At 41.2% G+C, this 15,662-nt stretch overlaps 1 protein-coding gene across 3 annotated transcripts in view; it reads left to right on the top strand.

Annotated features, from left to right (window-relative positions):
* The window catches only part of PIP4K2A (phosphatidylinositol-5-phosphate 4-kinase type 2 alpha), a 160,234-nt gene that overhangs the window by 96,704 nt on the left and 47,868 nt on the right, over nucleotides 1–15,662 (top strand). For all 3 annotated transcript variants that reach the window (XM_037058114.1, XM_037058113.1, XM_037058115.1), the window contains one exon: nucleotides 752–848. In XM_037058114.1, the coding sequence (XP_036914009.1) occupies nucleotides 752–848 (97 nt within the window). The remainder of the gene's footprint in view (nucleotides 1–751; nucleotides 849–15,662) is intronic.

Below are 15,662 nucleotides of genomic sequence, written 5' to 3'. Positions count from 1 at the left end.
CAACTGTTCCTAGATGATGAAAGACATAAATGTTATCAGTCTGGCCCTTCTGTCCCCTGGATCTTGTGGTTTGTACATTTGGCCCTTGAACAACATGAGTTTAAACTACATGGGTCTGCTTTTACACAGATTGTTTTTTTAAAGATTTTATTTATGTACTTTTAGAGAGAGGAGAAGGGAGGGAGAAAGAGAGGGAGAGAAACATCAATATGTGGTTGCCTTTTGTGTGCCCCCTAGCAGGGACCTGGCCCCACCCCTGGCCTGTGCCCTGACAGGGAATTGAACTGACAACTCTTTCGTTCGCAGGCTGGCATTCAAGTCACTGAGCCACACCAGCCAGGGCAGATTTTTAAAATAAATGTGTATGTGTACCTTTTCTTCCTTATAATTTTTAATAACATTTTCTTTTCTGTAGCTTATTTTATTATAACAATACAGTATGTAATAGATACAAAATATGTTTAAATTGTATGATTATGTTGTTGGGAAGGCTTCCAGTCAACAGTAGGCTATTAGTTAAGTTTGGGGGGAGTCAAAAGTTACGGCTTGATTTTCATTTGTAGGGGGGAGGTCAGCACCCCTAACCCCATGTTGTTCAAGGGCCCACTGCAGCTGTTCTGTGAAGTACCCCTGTGCCTTACATGGGTAGGGAACTCCAGGCACTTCTTTGGCTACTCGTAGAACTAGATGGTAGCAGATTCAACTGGTCAACTCTGTGTATGTGAGCTTTATGCCACAATATCTGTTTCAGAGAAAACATGCCGAGCCATTTCAAGTTTAAGGAATACTGCCCGATGGTTTTCCGAAACCTGCGGGAGAGGTTTGGAATCGACGATCAGGATTTCCAGGTGAGTTGCCTCTGTGACACTCGCTCCAAATGGGCTTCATGGTCCCCTGCTCTGTAAAATAGGACTTACACTTTGGTCCTTACAGGTAATTATGTAATAGTAATTGTTATTTTATATGTTAATTTTTAATTTTTTTCTGAAATAAAAGGTACTTTCAGTTAGGGACCCATACATAATATGATATCAGTGGTCAGTAGGAAAAGAAATTATTCCTGGGAAGGCACGTGAGAGTTTTATATAAGGCTCTCAAGTCCAGGTGAAGGTCCTTTTGATTCCTTCCATCAAATGTGTCACCAGCCTGTTCAAATGTGTATGTGTGTGGTTTGACTTAGCATTTTCTGTATTTGTAGAGGCCACTTAGGAATCGTAGAAGTTTATTCTTGTTTTTGCCAACTTGCTGCTTTTCAAATTGACCTACGCTGACTCTTGCCCACCGCGTTTGTGTCAGACACCACACTTTCTGCACTGCGGTATGTCGTGGCAGTGGCGGCAACCCTGTGGTCACCATCAGGAGCTCCCCAGCTCCAGGCACAGTCCCGTGGGGCACTGCCCTCTTGCTCTTGGGAGCCCACCGCGGACAAATGCACATCGTTGCTTTTCTCCCTATATTTACCTGGTTTTCAAGTTTACTTTTAAACTTGAGATCACGGTGCCATCATATATGCTGATCCACGATCATCATCCTACGAAGTGACCTGACACTGGTTGCCTAATATCTATATAGCCAGCCAGATTCAGAAAAGCCAAGATTTTTTTTTTTAAGCAGAAGTTTGTGTTATGAGATGCAAGGGCTACTTTCTGATCTTCCACAACAGTCTGGTCATTTTACTGTGAGAGTACTGACTTGTCTTAAATCCTTTAAATCCAGCAGACACTTTCTCTCTTTTGCCCTAAATGGGAAAGCTTGATTCATCCTTCAGTGAGCGCCATGCTGCCACCCTGGATGACCTTACAAGTTGAATACTAGCGCCGCTTACCCATTTTCCCTTCAAGTTTAGTGTCTCTAAGGCAATTTGAGCTTAGTTAATATGCTTTCCTAAAGATCCGTGGGCCTCCCACCCTTCTCTGCCTACCCCATTGTTGGAATTTTTCAAGAACTTCCCACATGTTCCCTCAGGCCCAAGAAGCCTTCCCCTGGCCATGTTTTGAAAAAGCAGCACTGTGGCCACAGGTGACGTTCCTTCCTCCGCAGACTGGGGCTGGGTATCCATCAAGGTCCAGGTTCTGAGCGGAGGCTTGGGTGCGTCCCGGCGAGGGCTGAGAGGAAGTGTGACAGGGAGGATGTGGGTACTTGGTTTACTTTTAAAAACTGCGGTAGAGCTAACAGTGCTGAGGTTTGACCTTCATGTGTTAGAGAGAAAGAACTTAGATCAAACTTAGACTTGAAATTTACTGTTGAAAAAAGAAGTCGCTTTTAAAGAATAAAATTGGAATAGTAAAAAGGGATTGGTATAAAATAAAAAGGAATAATTGCACATTATTTTAGAACTGTTATTACATATAAAGAGGCCATATGAAAATAAACTAAGTACTTTAAAAAGGGGTGATCAGCTGATAACTAAAATTTCCTGTGTCTGACTCTCTCATGCTAAATTACTCAAGTGTGTTCCTCCCTTTGTCCCCTCCTTTTTTCCTTTATAAATAAACGAGTTACTCTGGCATTTCATAGAAACTGACTCTGAGGACCTAAGCAGTAGGATCTTGTTAGATTCCTCAATTCATTACCAAAATGAAATCCTTATATTTCTTCGCCTAATCAGCCCTGTTCAATGAGATCTAAAATGGGCCATTACATCCTGAGTTCTGCACTACAGCAGATAAAAGTCATTTTAAAAATTTCCTGTAATGACCAGTTTAGTTGCTGAAATACTAAGGCATGAGCGATTTTCCTTCCCTTCCAAAGCCATGTAAGTTGATATTTAAATAAGTGCAAATTGCTAAGTACAAACTTTGAAGGCAAATTAGGCAATTGGAGGATGATTCGCACTAACTAATTGGTGAGTCTTTTGAGCTCCTAGCATGAGAGCACAGAGAGGAGAGCCAGTGTGAATGTAATTAATCGTTTGAACACTGCTCCCTTTCCTCAGCCATGCCTGGTGCTTTTGGCATTTAAATTGCTGCTTTCTCTTTGACAACTGTATTTTTATTAAGAAAAAAAAAGAGGGTGTTCAAAGTAACTTCAGTAAACAAGAGGCATACTGGTTTCTCTCCCAGTCTCATGATCCCTTCCCAATATCTGTACCTCTTAAAAAGTTGTCAGCAGGGGCGAGACCCCTTAGTTTAAACCAAAGACAAGATCAGAAATGTGAGGCTCAACACCCTATGTCGGCCGCTTGATTGGTAAAAAAAGAGGAAATTGTGCCAACACTGGCTGTGGCTTTGTGTCTCAAGGGCCCCTGCACAGTGCAGGGGTGAAGGCGGAAGTGCTGTGGTCCGGTGAAGGCCACAGGGGGACTAGGCTGGGATCAGAGGGGCCTGTCATCTCAGCTGCTTGGCACTTTGACTCACCAGTGGCCAGATACTGCATTCAGCAGGGCCAGAACTAGCAACAGGTATCAGTTGACACATGTAGTACCAAACCCCCAAACTGATTTGAAAAGTGGGGTCAGTAACCTGGGGTCTCGCCACCTATTGGAGGCACTGCATGAATTGCCAACAGGGACCAGGCCTCACACTGCTTTTGACTTGCTGTATTTATTTTTCTGAAGTGCTTGAATGTAGCAGCTTTAAATCAAGTGGCCACAAGGAGCTCCATTGTGTGGTTCATTTAGTATTCAAACCTTCATATTAAGACCAATGAATAAATGGTGTTGACCTGCCTTGTGTGGGTGGATGGATGGCTTCTTCCTGCACCTGAAAAAAAGTCATTATTGATCACTCTGGGAAAAAAAAAAACAGAACATAGTTCAATAATTAGCCTACCTCATTGACCTCTGCCAGTGAACTTAAAGGAATTGAAAAGCATTTCTGCTGTCCCATAAACATTGGTATCTTTTTTCTGGTTTTGATTCCTTGTCTTTTAAAAGAAAACTTCTTTTTCTTGGTGTTAAAGACAGATTCAAACAGCAGTTCTAAAATATTCAGCATTAATAACAGTGTCACCTAGCATATATATGTAAACCTGTGTGTGTGTGTGTGTGTGTGTGTGCACCTGGGGCTTCCAGATTCAGAACTTTGTTCAATTAGTGCTTCTTAAAATTATTTCATTGGCTTGTAATATGTTCAAAGTTGAATTTTGTCCTTCTGATCATTGTGGGGCCAGTGTGATGCCTTACCATACTTTTAAGATAAGTTATCTCTGAAGGTGACTGTTCCCATGGAGGCCGCCACCATTACTGTTGATGCAGTTGTCTTTCTGCTGTCAACACTGCCACCTTCAGTGCTGGTCCCCTTTAGGTTGGATCAACTCGGCGTGTGTTTATTTGCACTTACCTACATGTCAGGCCCTGCTAGCCATTGTAGGAAATGCAGAAGAGAAGAGAGGGTGAAGGAGTTTTTATTGTTGTTGTGAACTATTCTGAATTTCTATTAGATGCTCATACAGTTTACAGAAACCCAGACATCCTGATTTTTAATGTTCTTCAACAAAATCTACTTTTTTGTCTCTAAGAGAATCAGACCCTCTTATAACAGGCCTCAGGAAGCTAAAGGGAGGCTTCAGGAAGCTAAAGGGAGGTAAAGTTTCTGAGCTGCAGAAGAGAATTACCCACCAGAAACCAAAAAGTTGTGCAGGATGGAGATGATGCAGTTAAAACTAGATACTCCAGAAGCCGAGCCTCCTTGTTCTTTGTGGAGGATAATATCAGGTTTACTTTCCCCCTGTGGCATCTCCTGAATTAGAATCCCTCATTATTCACATTTGATGCGTTTTCTTCTTTGTATTTGTAACAGAGAATTCTAATTTTAAAGTAATCTTAAGAGCTAATGTTTTAAACTTCTGATGCTCTTGTTTCAGGTTTAAAAATAAAAACCTAAAATGTTGAGACCTTAGAGTATGCTAAACCTTGCAAAAAAAATTACACCAGTATTTAGAATACAAAGTCTATTGCCATGTTTTCAAATGTAGATTTTTCAGTACATTTCAAATGTATAATTTCACCTATCCGAGGGCAGGAATGGAGTCTAGCTGGTTTTCTACATTGCAGGCTCAGAGTCAGTAGGCCTGGGCACTGGAGTAAGAGCTCTGGACAGGCACTAAGAAATGCTCATGGAAGAGAAGGACTGACGGCTAAGGTGGACATTCCAAAAGAAGTGAGCCTTCTGGGCCAAAATATGGAGACCAGAATGCTCAGGGAAATGAATGGTGGTGGGATTGTGGGAGATAAAGATGGAAAGTGGAAAATGTGGAAACTGGGCTGAGGGTCTCAGCCAGATTCTTCGGCGTGTGAGCAGCCCTGTGGATTTTGCACAAGGGAGTGATGCAATGACATCTGGGTTCTCTAAAGATAATTGAGGCAATTATGTACAGAGTACGTAAAAGGCAGATATAGAAATTGGGAGGCTATGATCTGTCCCAACAGGTGAAGAAGAGGCATGAACCAGGACACTTGGCACTGACAGGGTCAAGCAGAGAGCATCTTGGCAAGACAACAAGAATGAAAAAGTGACAGGAGAGGTGGCTGATGAGCTGCAGGAGCAAAGGGCAGGAGCCCGAGGTGTTAGAGCCTGAGACAATAAGAGAGTAGGAGTGCCAGTCACTGCAGAAGGGAAGTTTGAGGCTGGGGCAGGAAAGAGAGGAAGATGAGTTGACTTTTTAGCCTGTTGAGCATGGAGGTGACCTGGAGGTGCCTGTGTGGGGCTGGTCGTCATTCAGTTGGCTGTCCCAGGTGGAGCTCAGTATTGGAGACTGGAGCAGAGGCCTGGATCTGGGAGTGATTAGCACAGAGGCACTTGTCCCTCAGATAAGCCTACTTGTACTGCTACCACCTCAGTTTGCTTACTCACTGAATCAGATAAGCTTTTTCATTCCTTGCTAATTGTTTCTTGTCTCTTGAGTGTGTCAGCCCACTCTTAAAAAATTTCTCCTACAAACAAACAAACAAACAAACAAACAAAATATACTTAAAGACACTGAAATTGAGAACAGGCTGAAAGTGACCAGAGGGGAAAAGGGAAGGAATTTCAGGAGAAAAGGGGAAGGGTTTGCAGGAACCAGTGTAAAGGACACATGGACAATAACAAGGGGGGGGCGGGTGGAAACAGGAGGGAGGCAGGGAGGGCCGGAGGGTGGGCTGGGATGGGGGTAAAAGGCAGAAAACTGTACTTGAACAACAATTAAAATTAAAAAAAAATATTTTTAAAAAAGTTTCTCCTCATACTTACTGGCCTCCATGGTTAGCTACTGTGAACCTCAACATGAACATCAGTTGGCAACCCTGCCTGGGCTAAAAACCAAAGGGGTTCCACTCAGATTGGACAGGTCTCTTGTTAGATCTTTGGGAAAACTCCTTCCCAACCCATCGGCGTGATCAGGCTTTGCTTGTGCTTTTTCTGCTCCTCCTTTCTTTTTTAATTCTTGATTTATTTATATTTAGAGAGAGAAAAAGGAAGGGAGAAAGAGAGGGAGAGAAACATCAGTGTATGGTTGCCTCTCATGTGCTCCCTACTGGGGACCTGGCCCACAACTCTGGCATGTGCCCTGACTGAGAATCGAACTGGCAGCCCTTTGGTTCTCAGGTTGGCACTCAGTCCACTGAGCCACACCAACCAGGCTTTTTTTCCTGCTTCTTCTTATGAGTTGAACCAATGACTGTCCCCACCACAGTCTGCCCCACTCACTCCATCAGACATGGAACTCAGGCTTCCTGTTTGCCTGTGTTTCCTGCCACTGAACTCACTTTGGGTTGAGACTTGTGATTTTCAACCAAGAGCTGGCACGGAGAACTCCTGTCCGAGTTAGATGCCACATTTGTTCATCCTGAGCCTGGAGCCTGGTCTCCAGCACTGTAACCTTAGTCAAGTACCAGCTTGAGATTTTTAAAGGTCTCATGGTGCTCTCTGAAGTTTCTGCAACTCTGCTTCTTTCTCTGCTGGTCATTACCTTTTACTTTTATGTTCTTCTTTTTCAAGTTGTTTCATTATTGGTAAGTGCTAAATCGTCGTGTCTTGTTCCCCTCTGTAATGACAGCCATTCTATACCTGGGATCACAGCTCAGGCTTTCTTTGAAATTCCGCAAGAGCTTAACACAGGTCTTTAAACACACTGGACATTTAATACATTCTTGATGGTGATATTCAAGTTAGCATGTTGGTCTTTACCTCTTTGTTGGGGTCAGAGAACCAAATGTGCTTGTTCAGATATGTCCAGTACAAATCCAGGAAGCAGCCTTGTCTGGGCAGTGGCCCTGACTCCTGGGCTGTGTGATATGAGGCATGTAATCATAAACCCAAGTTGTCAGCAGGACCCTGATTAGCTTCCAGATTTCAAGTCCATGAAATACAGAGCCTGGGTTAGCAAGAATATTTTCCTGGAAGTCAAGAGTTTGGTTTGAGTCCTGGATCTTCAGTGACTGATGCTGTGACTAAATTCAGTCTCTTATTCCTGGTGGGTCTCCATTTTCTCATCTGTGGAATGAGGGAAAAGGACATGATTCTCTCTGAGGCCCTCCAGCTGCCAAATCACTGAATCTACCATTAAGTTGCCACAAGTAGAACCTGTCACTTAAGTTCTTGCACTCAATAATGACATGTCCCTTTGTAAGCGGGTGGCTTTTACACGTTTGAGCACAGCACCACTGATTTTAAGTGACCTTTCTGTTGACTTTTAAAAACTTTTTAATACATGACTTTTGGTAGAAATAGAAATTCACATCACAATTAAAAAAAAAGGAAAAATGTACATAAGAGTCTATGAGTAGTTTAAGAGAATTAAATGTTCAAAATGTTTGGGCATTTAAAAAATGTACAGAAGACCATAATGGTTACTAAATCATGATATTTTTTGAGAGGTACAGAAAATTGATGGTAAGAATAAGCTAATTAAATTGACCTTTAAACTTCCTTCACCCTTTGGAGGCCTCACTCACTAATCCTGGATGCCCCACTGTGAAAATAAACATCATCAGTGCAGACTTTTAGAGGAGTGGGGAGAATGGATAGCACCATTAATCCCTTTCATAAGGGAAAGGACAATACATTTCCAATTATAAATGTAAGAAGCCATGGAACAGTGAACTTCATCTCTCATTACTTCCTGTTGAGGCCTGAGGTGGCGCTAGAGTTCAAACACAGCTATTGAGATTTGAGAGAGGGTATATTGTAAGATCAGAATGGATTTGGCTATAGAAAATGGAAGTGGAGAAAAATAAGTTTACTTACCAAGTGGCAAGATAAGCAAAAATTGACTAAACTGCCATGTTCTCACCTGCCTTTCATGTAACAGCTTTGCCCTAGAATTTCAGTTTTTTCGTCAAGCAGTTTATTTTATCCCCAACTCCCCAGCAAGACTAGGAGCATCCCAAGAAGCCACATCTGGGTACTGTAATGTGTCCATTGCATGGGATTGAGCACTCACAATGTCACCATCCTCCCCCAGAGACGGTCGAGGGTCTACAGGTGGTACAGTGGCTAAGGGGCTTTCAGGAGGAACGTTTGGTCTAGTCACAAACACCCATGTATTGTATGATTGCATTTATATGAAATGTCCAGAATAGCCAAATATATGTAAGACAGAAAGCAGATTAGTGATTTACTAGTTAGTTGGGTTGGGGGGAAGAATGTGAGTAACTGCTGATGGGTATGGGTTTTCTTTTTATTCTTTTTTATTAAATATAGTTGACATACAATACTATATTAGTTTCAGGTGTACAACATACTGATTTGAAATTTGTATACCTTACAGTGTGATCACCCTAAGTCTAGTAACCATCAGTCACCATACAAAGTCATTACAATATTGAAATATTCCCTGTGCTGTACATTATATCTCTGTAGTTTATTTGTTTTAAAACTGGAAGTTTGTACCTCATATTATCTTCACCTTTTCCATCAATTCCCCCAACCCCTTCCCCTCTGGCAACCATCAGTCAGTTTTTTCTCTGTTTCTGTGCAGCTGTTTATATTTTGTTTTGTTCATTTGTTTTGTCAGGGTGTTTTGAGGGGGGGGGGGATTGAGGTGATAAAATGTTCCAAAATGCACTGTGGTCTTGGTTGTTTAACTTTGCAAATATACTAAAAGCCATTGATTTTTATACTTTAAATAGGTGAATTATATGGTATGTGAATTATATCCCAGTAAAGACTTTAGGAACAAGAATATTTGGAGTTTAAGATTAGTTTTTATTCAATATGAGATTTTTCTTTTTTCTCCATCTTTGATTTAGATGCCTTTTTCTTGAGTATAGGAAGTTATGATAAAAGTTTTTCCATTTAGATGAACTGAATTTAAGGAATTACATAGTTTATAATATGAGGCTATCAAATGTGTGGAAGACAACGGTAGCCAATGAATAGAGCACAGTTTTGCAGTCTGTTTACAGTTATGATTAAGTTTTTCTCTCCAAACTAGTAGCAAATTATTATCCATTTCCTAAATCTCTACAAACTGACAGCAGTAACTACTATTGAATACTAGTTAGAGAAAGAAGAAAACCTAGAGACCATAAAGTCCAACTATCCCCTTTGCATATAATCAGATAACAGAGTAAGGGGTAGGGGTGGGGTTAGTGAGGGGTCTCATTACCCTTCACTGCTAACTCGACCTTTTTCTACCAGATATGCTGAGACCCAAAATCCTGAAAAGGAAAGAAAGGTGGTAAAGGCAGAGGCTATGAGTGACTCTTGTTAGGAGTGGAGGCAACAAGACACGATCAGATTTCCATTACATCTATAATTTAAAGGTTGAATTAAAGTCTCTTAAGGCTCTGCATTGAAAGGGATTATGGATTTTGTGGTAACCCAACAGGTTACACAAATGCCTTAGATGGTCAGTTCCCAGGATGCTTTTGCAAACCCTCATCTCTCTCCTCAAGCCCTCTGTTGTGTTCAGCCCCACATCTACTCACTGCCCCACTCCCCCACCTCCACATTTTAAATACTCTTTTACAAACATAAGTGCTTATTATTGAGGGCCGTAAAAGAAAATAGCCTGTAAAAGGGAATGGGGGGGGGGAATGTGTAGTTCCCAATTTTCATTAGGTGCAAACCAAGGTTTGGCCAGGGGGGTGGGAAAAGGAATCCAGAGCAAATTAGAAGAGCTCATTCTACAAGTTCTTCTTTATTTTCAGCTTATCAACTTACAGAATAATGTGTGATTGCTGATCTGTATCTCTCATTATTTCTAACTAGAAATTTGCTTTTTATAGTAAAATAACTATAATTTATTGAGTACTACTGTATTCTAGGCATTATTATAAAAACTTTGTACTATAGTATCTAATCAAACCCCCAACAGGTTTTTGATTATTATTATCCTTGTCTTTATTACCTTTCTGCAGACTTGGAAATTGAGGCATGAAGAGCCTAAATGACTTTCCCAAAGTCCCAAAGTCAATTTCTGAGGCTCCTGTGTCTGATGCCATGTTCTGCCCTCCTCTGTCTTCATTATCAGTACTATTTGAAACTTGAAAGGTCATCATCAGGCCTCTGCTCATGGCAATATGAGTGTGAGAAAATATGAGTAAACTAAATAAAAGTATGAATAAATAAACTGAATATAGAAAAGATGGTTTTGATGTTCAGGACATACTGCTGAGTATACGTTTAGTGAGTTTGTGAATGTTTTCTGACAGCTTCTAGACTTGGGAAGGTGTGTTAGGACATTTCAGAAGGGAAGTGGAAGGTCTCACACGTTGAATAGGCCCTGGGTTGCCTGATGTGTTGTGTTGTTGACCCCAAATATCCACAGGGCACTTGTTTTGAACACTCCCACTTCACACACTGAGAAGTTCAGAATCCCAGATTTTGAATTTTAAAAATGTCACCATGTTAGAGAACATATAACTCTCTAAGCTTTGTCCATGATGAGGAATTTGTCTTCTAATGAGAATAGATTTCTCCAAAACCCTAGGTAGATTTCCCCAGGTAATTTTACCCAGCAGCTTTCTCATAAAGACAGAAAGGTAAGGAGGGGTAAGAGTTGTTGAAAATGAACATTAAAAAAAAGAAAAGAAAGCGAATATTTTAGTTTGGAAATGGGAATTACCTTGTGGATGACTAAGCCAGTCCTTTATTTTATTTTTTTTAATAATTTTTTTATTTAATTCTTGTTCAAGTACAGCTTTCTGTCTTATATTCCCAACCCTGCCCACCCTGCCCCGGCCCCATGCTCCCCATCTCCCTCCCATTTCCACCCCCCACCCTTAGTTATTGTCCATGTGTCCTTTATACTTGTTCATGTGAGTCCTTCCCCTTTTCCCCTGTGATTCTCTCCCCTCTCCCCTCTGGACCCTGTCAGCCTGTTCCGTATTTGAGGGTCATTGGTCATATTTTGCTTACTTGTTTGTTTTGTTTAGATTCCTGTTAACAGTGATATCATACGGTGTTTGTCTTTCATCACCTGTAAGCCAGCCCTTTAAATGGTGCTTTCTAGGCCTTTGGTGGGACCAGGCTTTCATCTCAGACCTAGCCTTTGACATTAGCGTGGTGAAGATAAAGAATTTTTTTAAATGGTGCCTTTGGCTAGACCTTCTTCCTTCCATGCACATCTTGTCCTAACTTGCAGATTATGCCTTCACTTCTTTTCCTCTGTTGTTTCCTCCCAATTCCTTCTTCCCCAATTAATGATATAGAATTCAGCATTCCCAATGTAAAAGTTTACTCCTTTCAGCCTCGGTATTCTTTGCCAAGAAAAACCCACACAGTCTTAACAAGGGAAAGACAGGAGATGGGATACTCTTCTAAAGAGAAAATCCAGTGACCAAAAGAAAATGAAAACCTCCAGTGATTCTTAGGCATGTGAATTAACTAAACCAGACATGATGAACTGTGCCTCATGGGGAGAGATGTGAAGAATTCTTAGGATTCACAATGTCACCACAGTCACAGGATTGTAGGAAATACTGAGTGCTAGGCATCTATCAGCTCTGGGCTGAGTGTGAATTGTCTGATTTGTACACCCTGGGCTCAGCAGCATATATTTTCCTGTCCTAAAGCTTTGCCCTTGAAACACATCGGTCTCAGCTCTTGCTTCGAGAGGAGATGGCTCCTGTTCCTACTCAGCTCAGGTAAAGTCAGGTAATGAACAGTCCTGGAAGGAGTCAAGATATATTTGTATGCATGCTAATAGAAGCATAAATTAAGGATTCTGACTACATTAGCACTGAGGCAGTTCTTGATAATAGTTTTATGTTTTACTTGGCAAAATTGAAAACATAAAGATAGCTTTCGTTTTCTTGCCAGCTTGCTCAGGCAAGCTGTGAAATTGTGATTAAAAGGTGTTTGTCACCACAGAAAAATCTGTATGAACAATCTCATCGAAATTCCCCTAGACTCTCAGGCCCAGGCATGGAGGCAGCAATGGTGGGAGGGACGGAGGCAGACTGCTCTGGATGAGGCCCCTGCAAGGCACTCCACATATACCATCACACTCTCATATTAACGAACTCAGACGGGCAAGTCACTTCCACTCTCTGATGTCTCTTTTCTGATTTGGAAATTGAGTGGTTTGGAATAATCTCCAAGGTTGCTTGCAACTTGTCATGCTCTTTGACTGTGAGATTTAGTTACATGTAGGGGGACCCTTTAGGGGCTCCGGAAGATCACTCCCAAGATCACTCCCAAGCTCTGTTTCTTCTCTGGGCCTCCCAAATTCGTTCAAGCTTCCTGTATGGTTCATTTTTCCTTTGTGACAGAACAAAGCACCCTGAAAAATTTCAATATTCAGTTTTACTAGATCGCAGACTGCTTTTGGGCTGCTCAGTGACTATTTTCAAAACATACCCATGACCTTCTTAACTTAGTTCATTTTTTCATTCTTGCCCCAAGTACATCTGGAATCTATGAAGTGTTATTTTTATGCTGCTCTAAGAACTATTGTCATCTTCTCTTTAATCTTGGCCCAGATGTCCTAAACCATCATTATGCCCTGCTGGGATGACGGCCGTACTCTCTTCTGACAAGACTTCTTGGGAAACATATCAAATCATCTTCTGAAGTCTGCTCTCCAGCAGTTCGCAGAGCCGTGTGCTGTGTCTTAGAGTAAATACATTTGTAGAGTTATAAAAGGTCTACAGTAAGAGATCTAATTTAGCCCATCCGCTCCCGTGGGCTTAGTCTTCATCACTTTTCAAACCCAGAGACTGAGGCTCAAAAACGCTGTGACATGTCCCGGGGGAGATGAGTGGCAAAGCACGTTCTAGGTGCCAGACCAGCACTCTGCCTTTACCCACCAGCAAACAAACACTTCTGCCTCATTTCAAAGGCTGCAAAAGCTCTATGATTATGCTGTTCAGTAATGGCAAAAGTTTAGCTCTGTCTTTGTAAATTGTCCTTTTTGGTCCCCTCAAAGGAAGCTGGAGGCAGGAGCCATAGGCATATTATTTGACTCCAGTATACTCCAGCTTTGTTATTTTCAAGTAGGAAAATGGACCTGGCTTCTCCTATCCCACAGGAATGTTGTGAAAGTAAATAGAAAATAATGCGTCAGAATCTTCCAGGTCTTAGAGTCATTCCAAGGATCGTGCATTTTGCATACAGTTGTGCTTACTCTTCTGGTTTTTTGCTTGTCTGAGTCTTTCAATAAATTTGATTCATAGATGTTTTATGTTCATAGTGATTATGAAAAGTACATTCTAAATTTTGGTAAAGTATCTGTTCCTGACTTTACTGATTATTTGAGGACTAAAAGCCTTTAAAAAATTCTTTCACACACTGGAAGTAGGTTGTGGGATGGGACTACTCATGTGATTGTTGAAAAATGGAATTGAAGCAGAACCAAGATTAGAATTTATAAGTTGTTATATCCAAGGATTAAGACGTGGCCAATATCCAATGGAATATCTATAATCAATACTTATCAGTGTCGTTGAAACTGAAAGGAAAGGCAAAGAATTTGGAAAGAGGTAGCCTGTGAGCTGAGGAGTTACGACATATTGTTAGTATGCATTTCTAGGCCTTTATAAATCCATGCGTTGCTTGAACATATATTTATTAGATACTTCTTTCATGAATTCATACAGTGAGTACAGTGAGTTATCATTCTTCACTGTAAAGTTTTCCATTTTAATGAAACCGAAGCTGAATAGACTATAATAGGAAAGACGTTCATGCAGGCAAGTCTGTCATTACAGCACACTTAATGCTAAGACTCCACACACTCTGCACCAGACAAAACACAATTCAGTAAACTCCCGGTTCTCACGTGTGGTTTGCAGATACACTGCGTCAGCATCATCTGCCTCTTCAAATGCCCCACCCCATACCTGCCAGACCAGAACCTGCCATTTAACACGGGCCCAGGGGATTTGGTTGCTCATTAAAGTTTGAGAATCACTGACTCTACAGCTTTGAATTTTATTCTGTCCCATTGGTCTGTGATAGAATGTTATACTTTCGTATCTAATATGCCTAAGAAAACCATCCGTGGAACAATGATGCTGCTGTAATTCTGACCTTTGCTGAAAACAGTTATCCTTTACTATTTCCCACTCTCCCCAAAAGTTATTTTGCATATAGTATATCAGTTATACAAAATTTACAACTTATTTGTCTGTCATAAAGTTGATTGTTCCTGCTTTGATTTTTATACTCAAAGTAATTTGTAATCTTACAATTCCTGGTGTCTTGTTTTATTTGGAATACCTTTGCAAATTAATGTTTGGGAGGTAAAAGTAAGATTGTTAACCAAAAGCAACAATTGCTTTTTTTCTTGCTAGTGTTTACAACCTTGAAAGGGGGCATTCACTTTGATTCTTAATAGGAGAAATTAGTATAAAGGACATTTTTAAGGCAGCATAATTGAGAATTAAACTTCTGCTAATATAGCTATTTTCATTATTTTAAGTCTATTTAATGAATTTCAGTTGTCTGAAGAATAAGTTAACTCTGCCAAATCTGCTATTTAAAAGTCTTTGGGAGTTACACTGATTCTTTTTCCCTTCTCTCCAGTTTTCTAATAAGCTAAGGAAAGCGAATTAAGTTAATTTGTGGCATTGTCTCTGCTCTTGACAGGTGTGCCTGCTTGCATTGCCATTGAGATGCACTAACTCACATGTAATGATAGGCAGTGCCAGGGCCTGTCCTTGGAAATGAGAAGGAGCTCATAGGCTGCTTCCCTCGGCCTCCGGAGGACCTCCAAGTACTCCTGTGCCACTACAATGTAATTACACTTTATATGGCTAAATCCTACTGGATTTCATCTAGAAAGAAAGAAAAGGTTGAAGAGACATGAATATACTAGACAGAAAGAGAACAGTTCCATTGAAGATCGCTACAGAGATGTGTCCCCTCAGCTAGGCTGTGTTTGGTTTATTGGGGCTTCTGAATGCCCACTTTTAGAGAGGAAGTTGGAAAGAGAAAATGTCTTTGTCTTTGAATCCTTCCTAGGCAACCCAGTGGGGCCAGGCAAGAAAGGGAAGTCAATACTCAAAGCACAGTCACTCTGCAAAGGAGAAGACCAGACTCCTCAGATGCTAGGGGCTTGCTAATCCCAGTCGTCTAGGTGACCAGTGTAGGAAGGTTGGGGAGAGGGAGGCTCCTGGAGGCTCCAAGAAAGCAAGAGATTCAACTAGGAAAGTCAAATAGAAAAGGGCAGACTTACCTAGTTAGAGGGCCAATCACATGAGCCAGATACTGGAATGAAGTAGTACTAGGAGAACCCCTCTTTGTCTACCTCCCAGAAAATAGTCATTCTCAAAAATGGCAAGGGGACGGGGGTGC

The sequence above is a fragment of the Sturnira hondurensis genome, unplaced genomic scaffold (genome assembly GCF_014824575.4).
Source record: "Sturnira hondurensis isolate 20B ecotype Veracruz unplaced genomic scaffold, ASM1482457v3 Scaffold0009906, whole genome shotgun sequence".
Taxonomy (NCBI): domain Eukaryota; kingdom Metazoa; phylum Chordata; class Mammalia; order Chiroptera; family Phyllostomidae; genus Sturnira; species Sturnira hondurensis.
The sequence above is the reverse complement of the archived record's forward strand: the minus strand, read 5'-3'. Positions and strand labels throughout refer to the sequence as shown.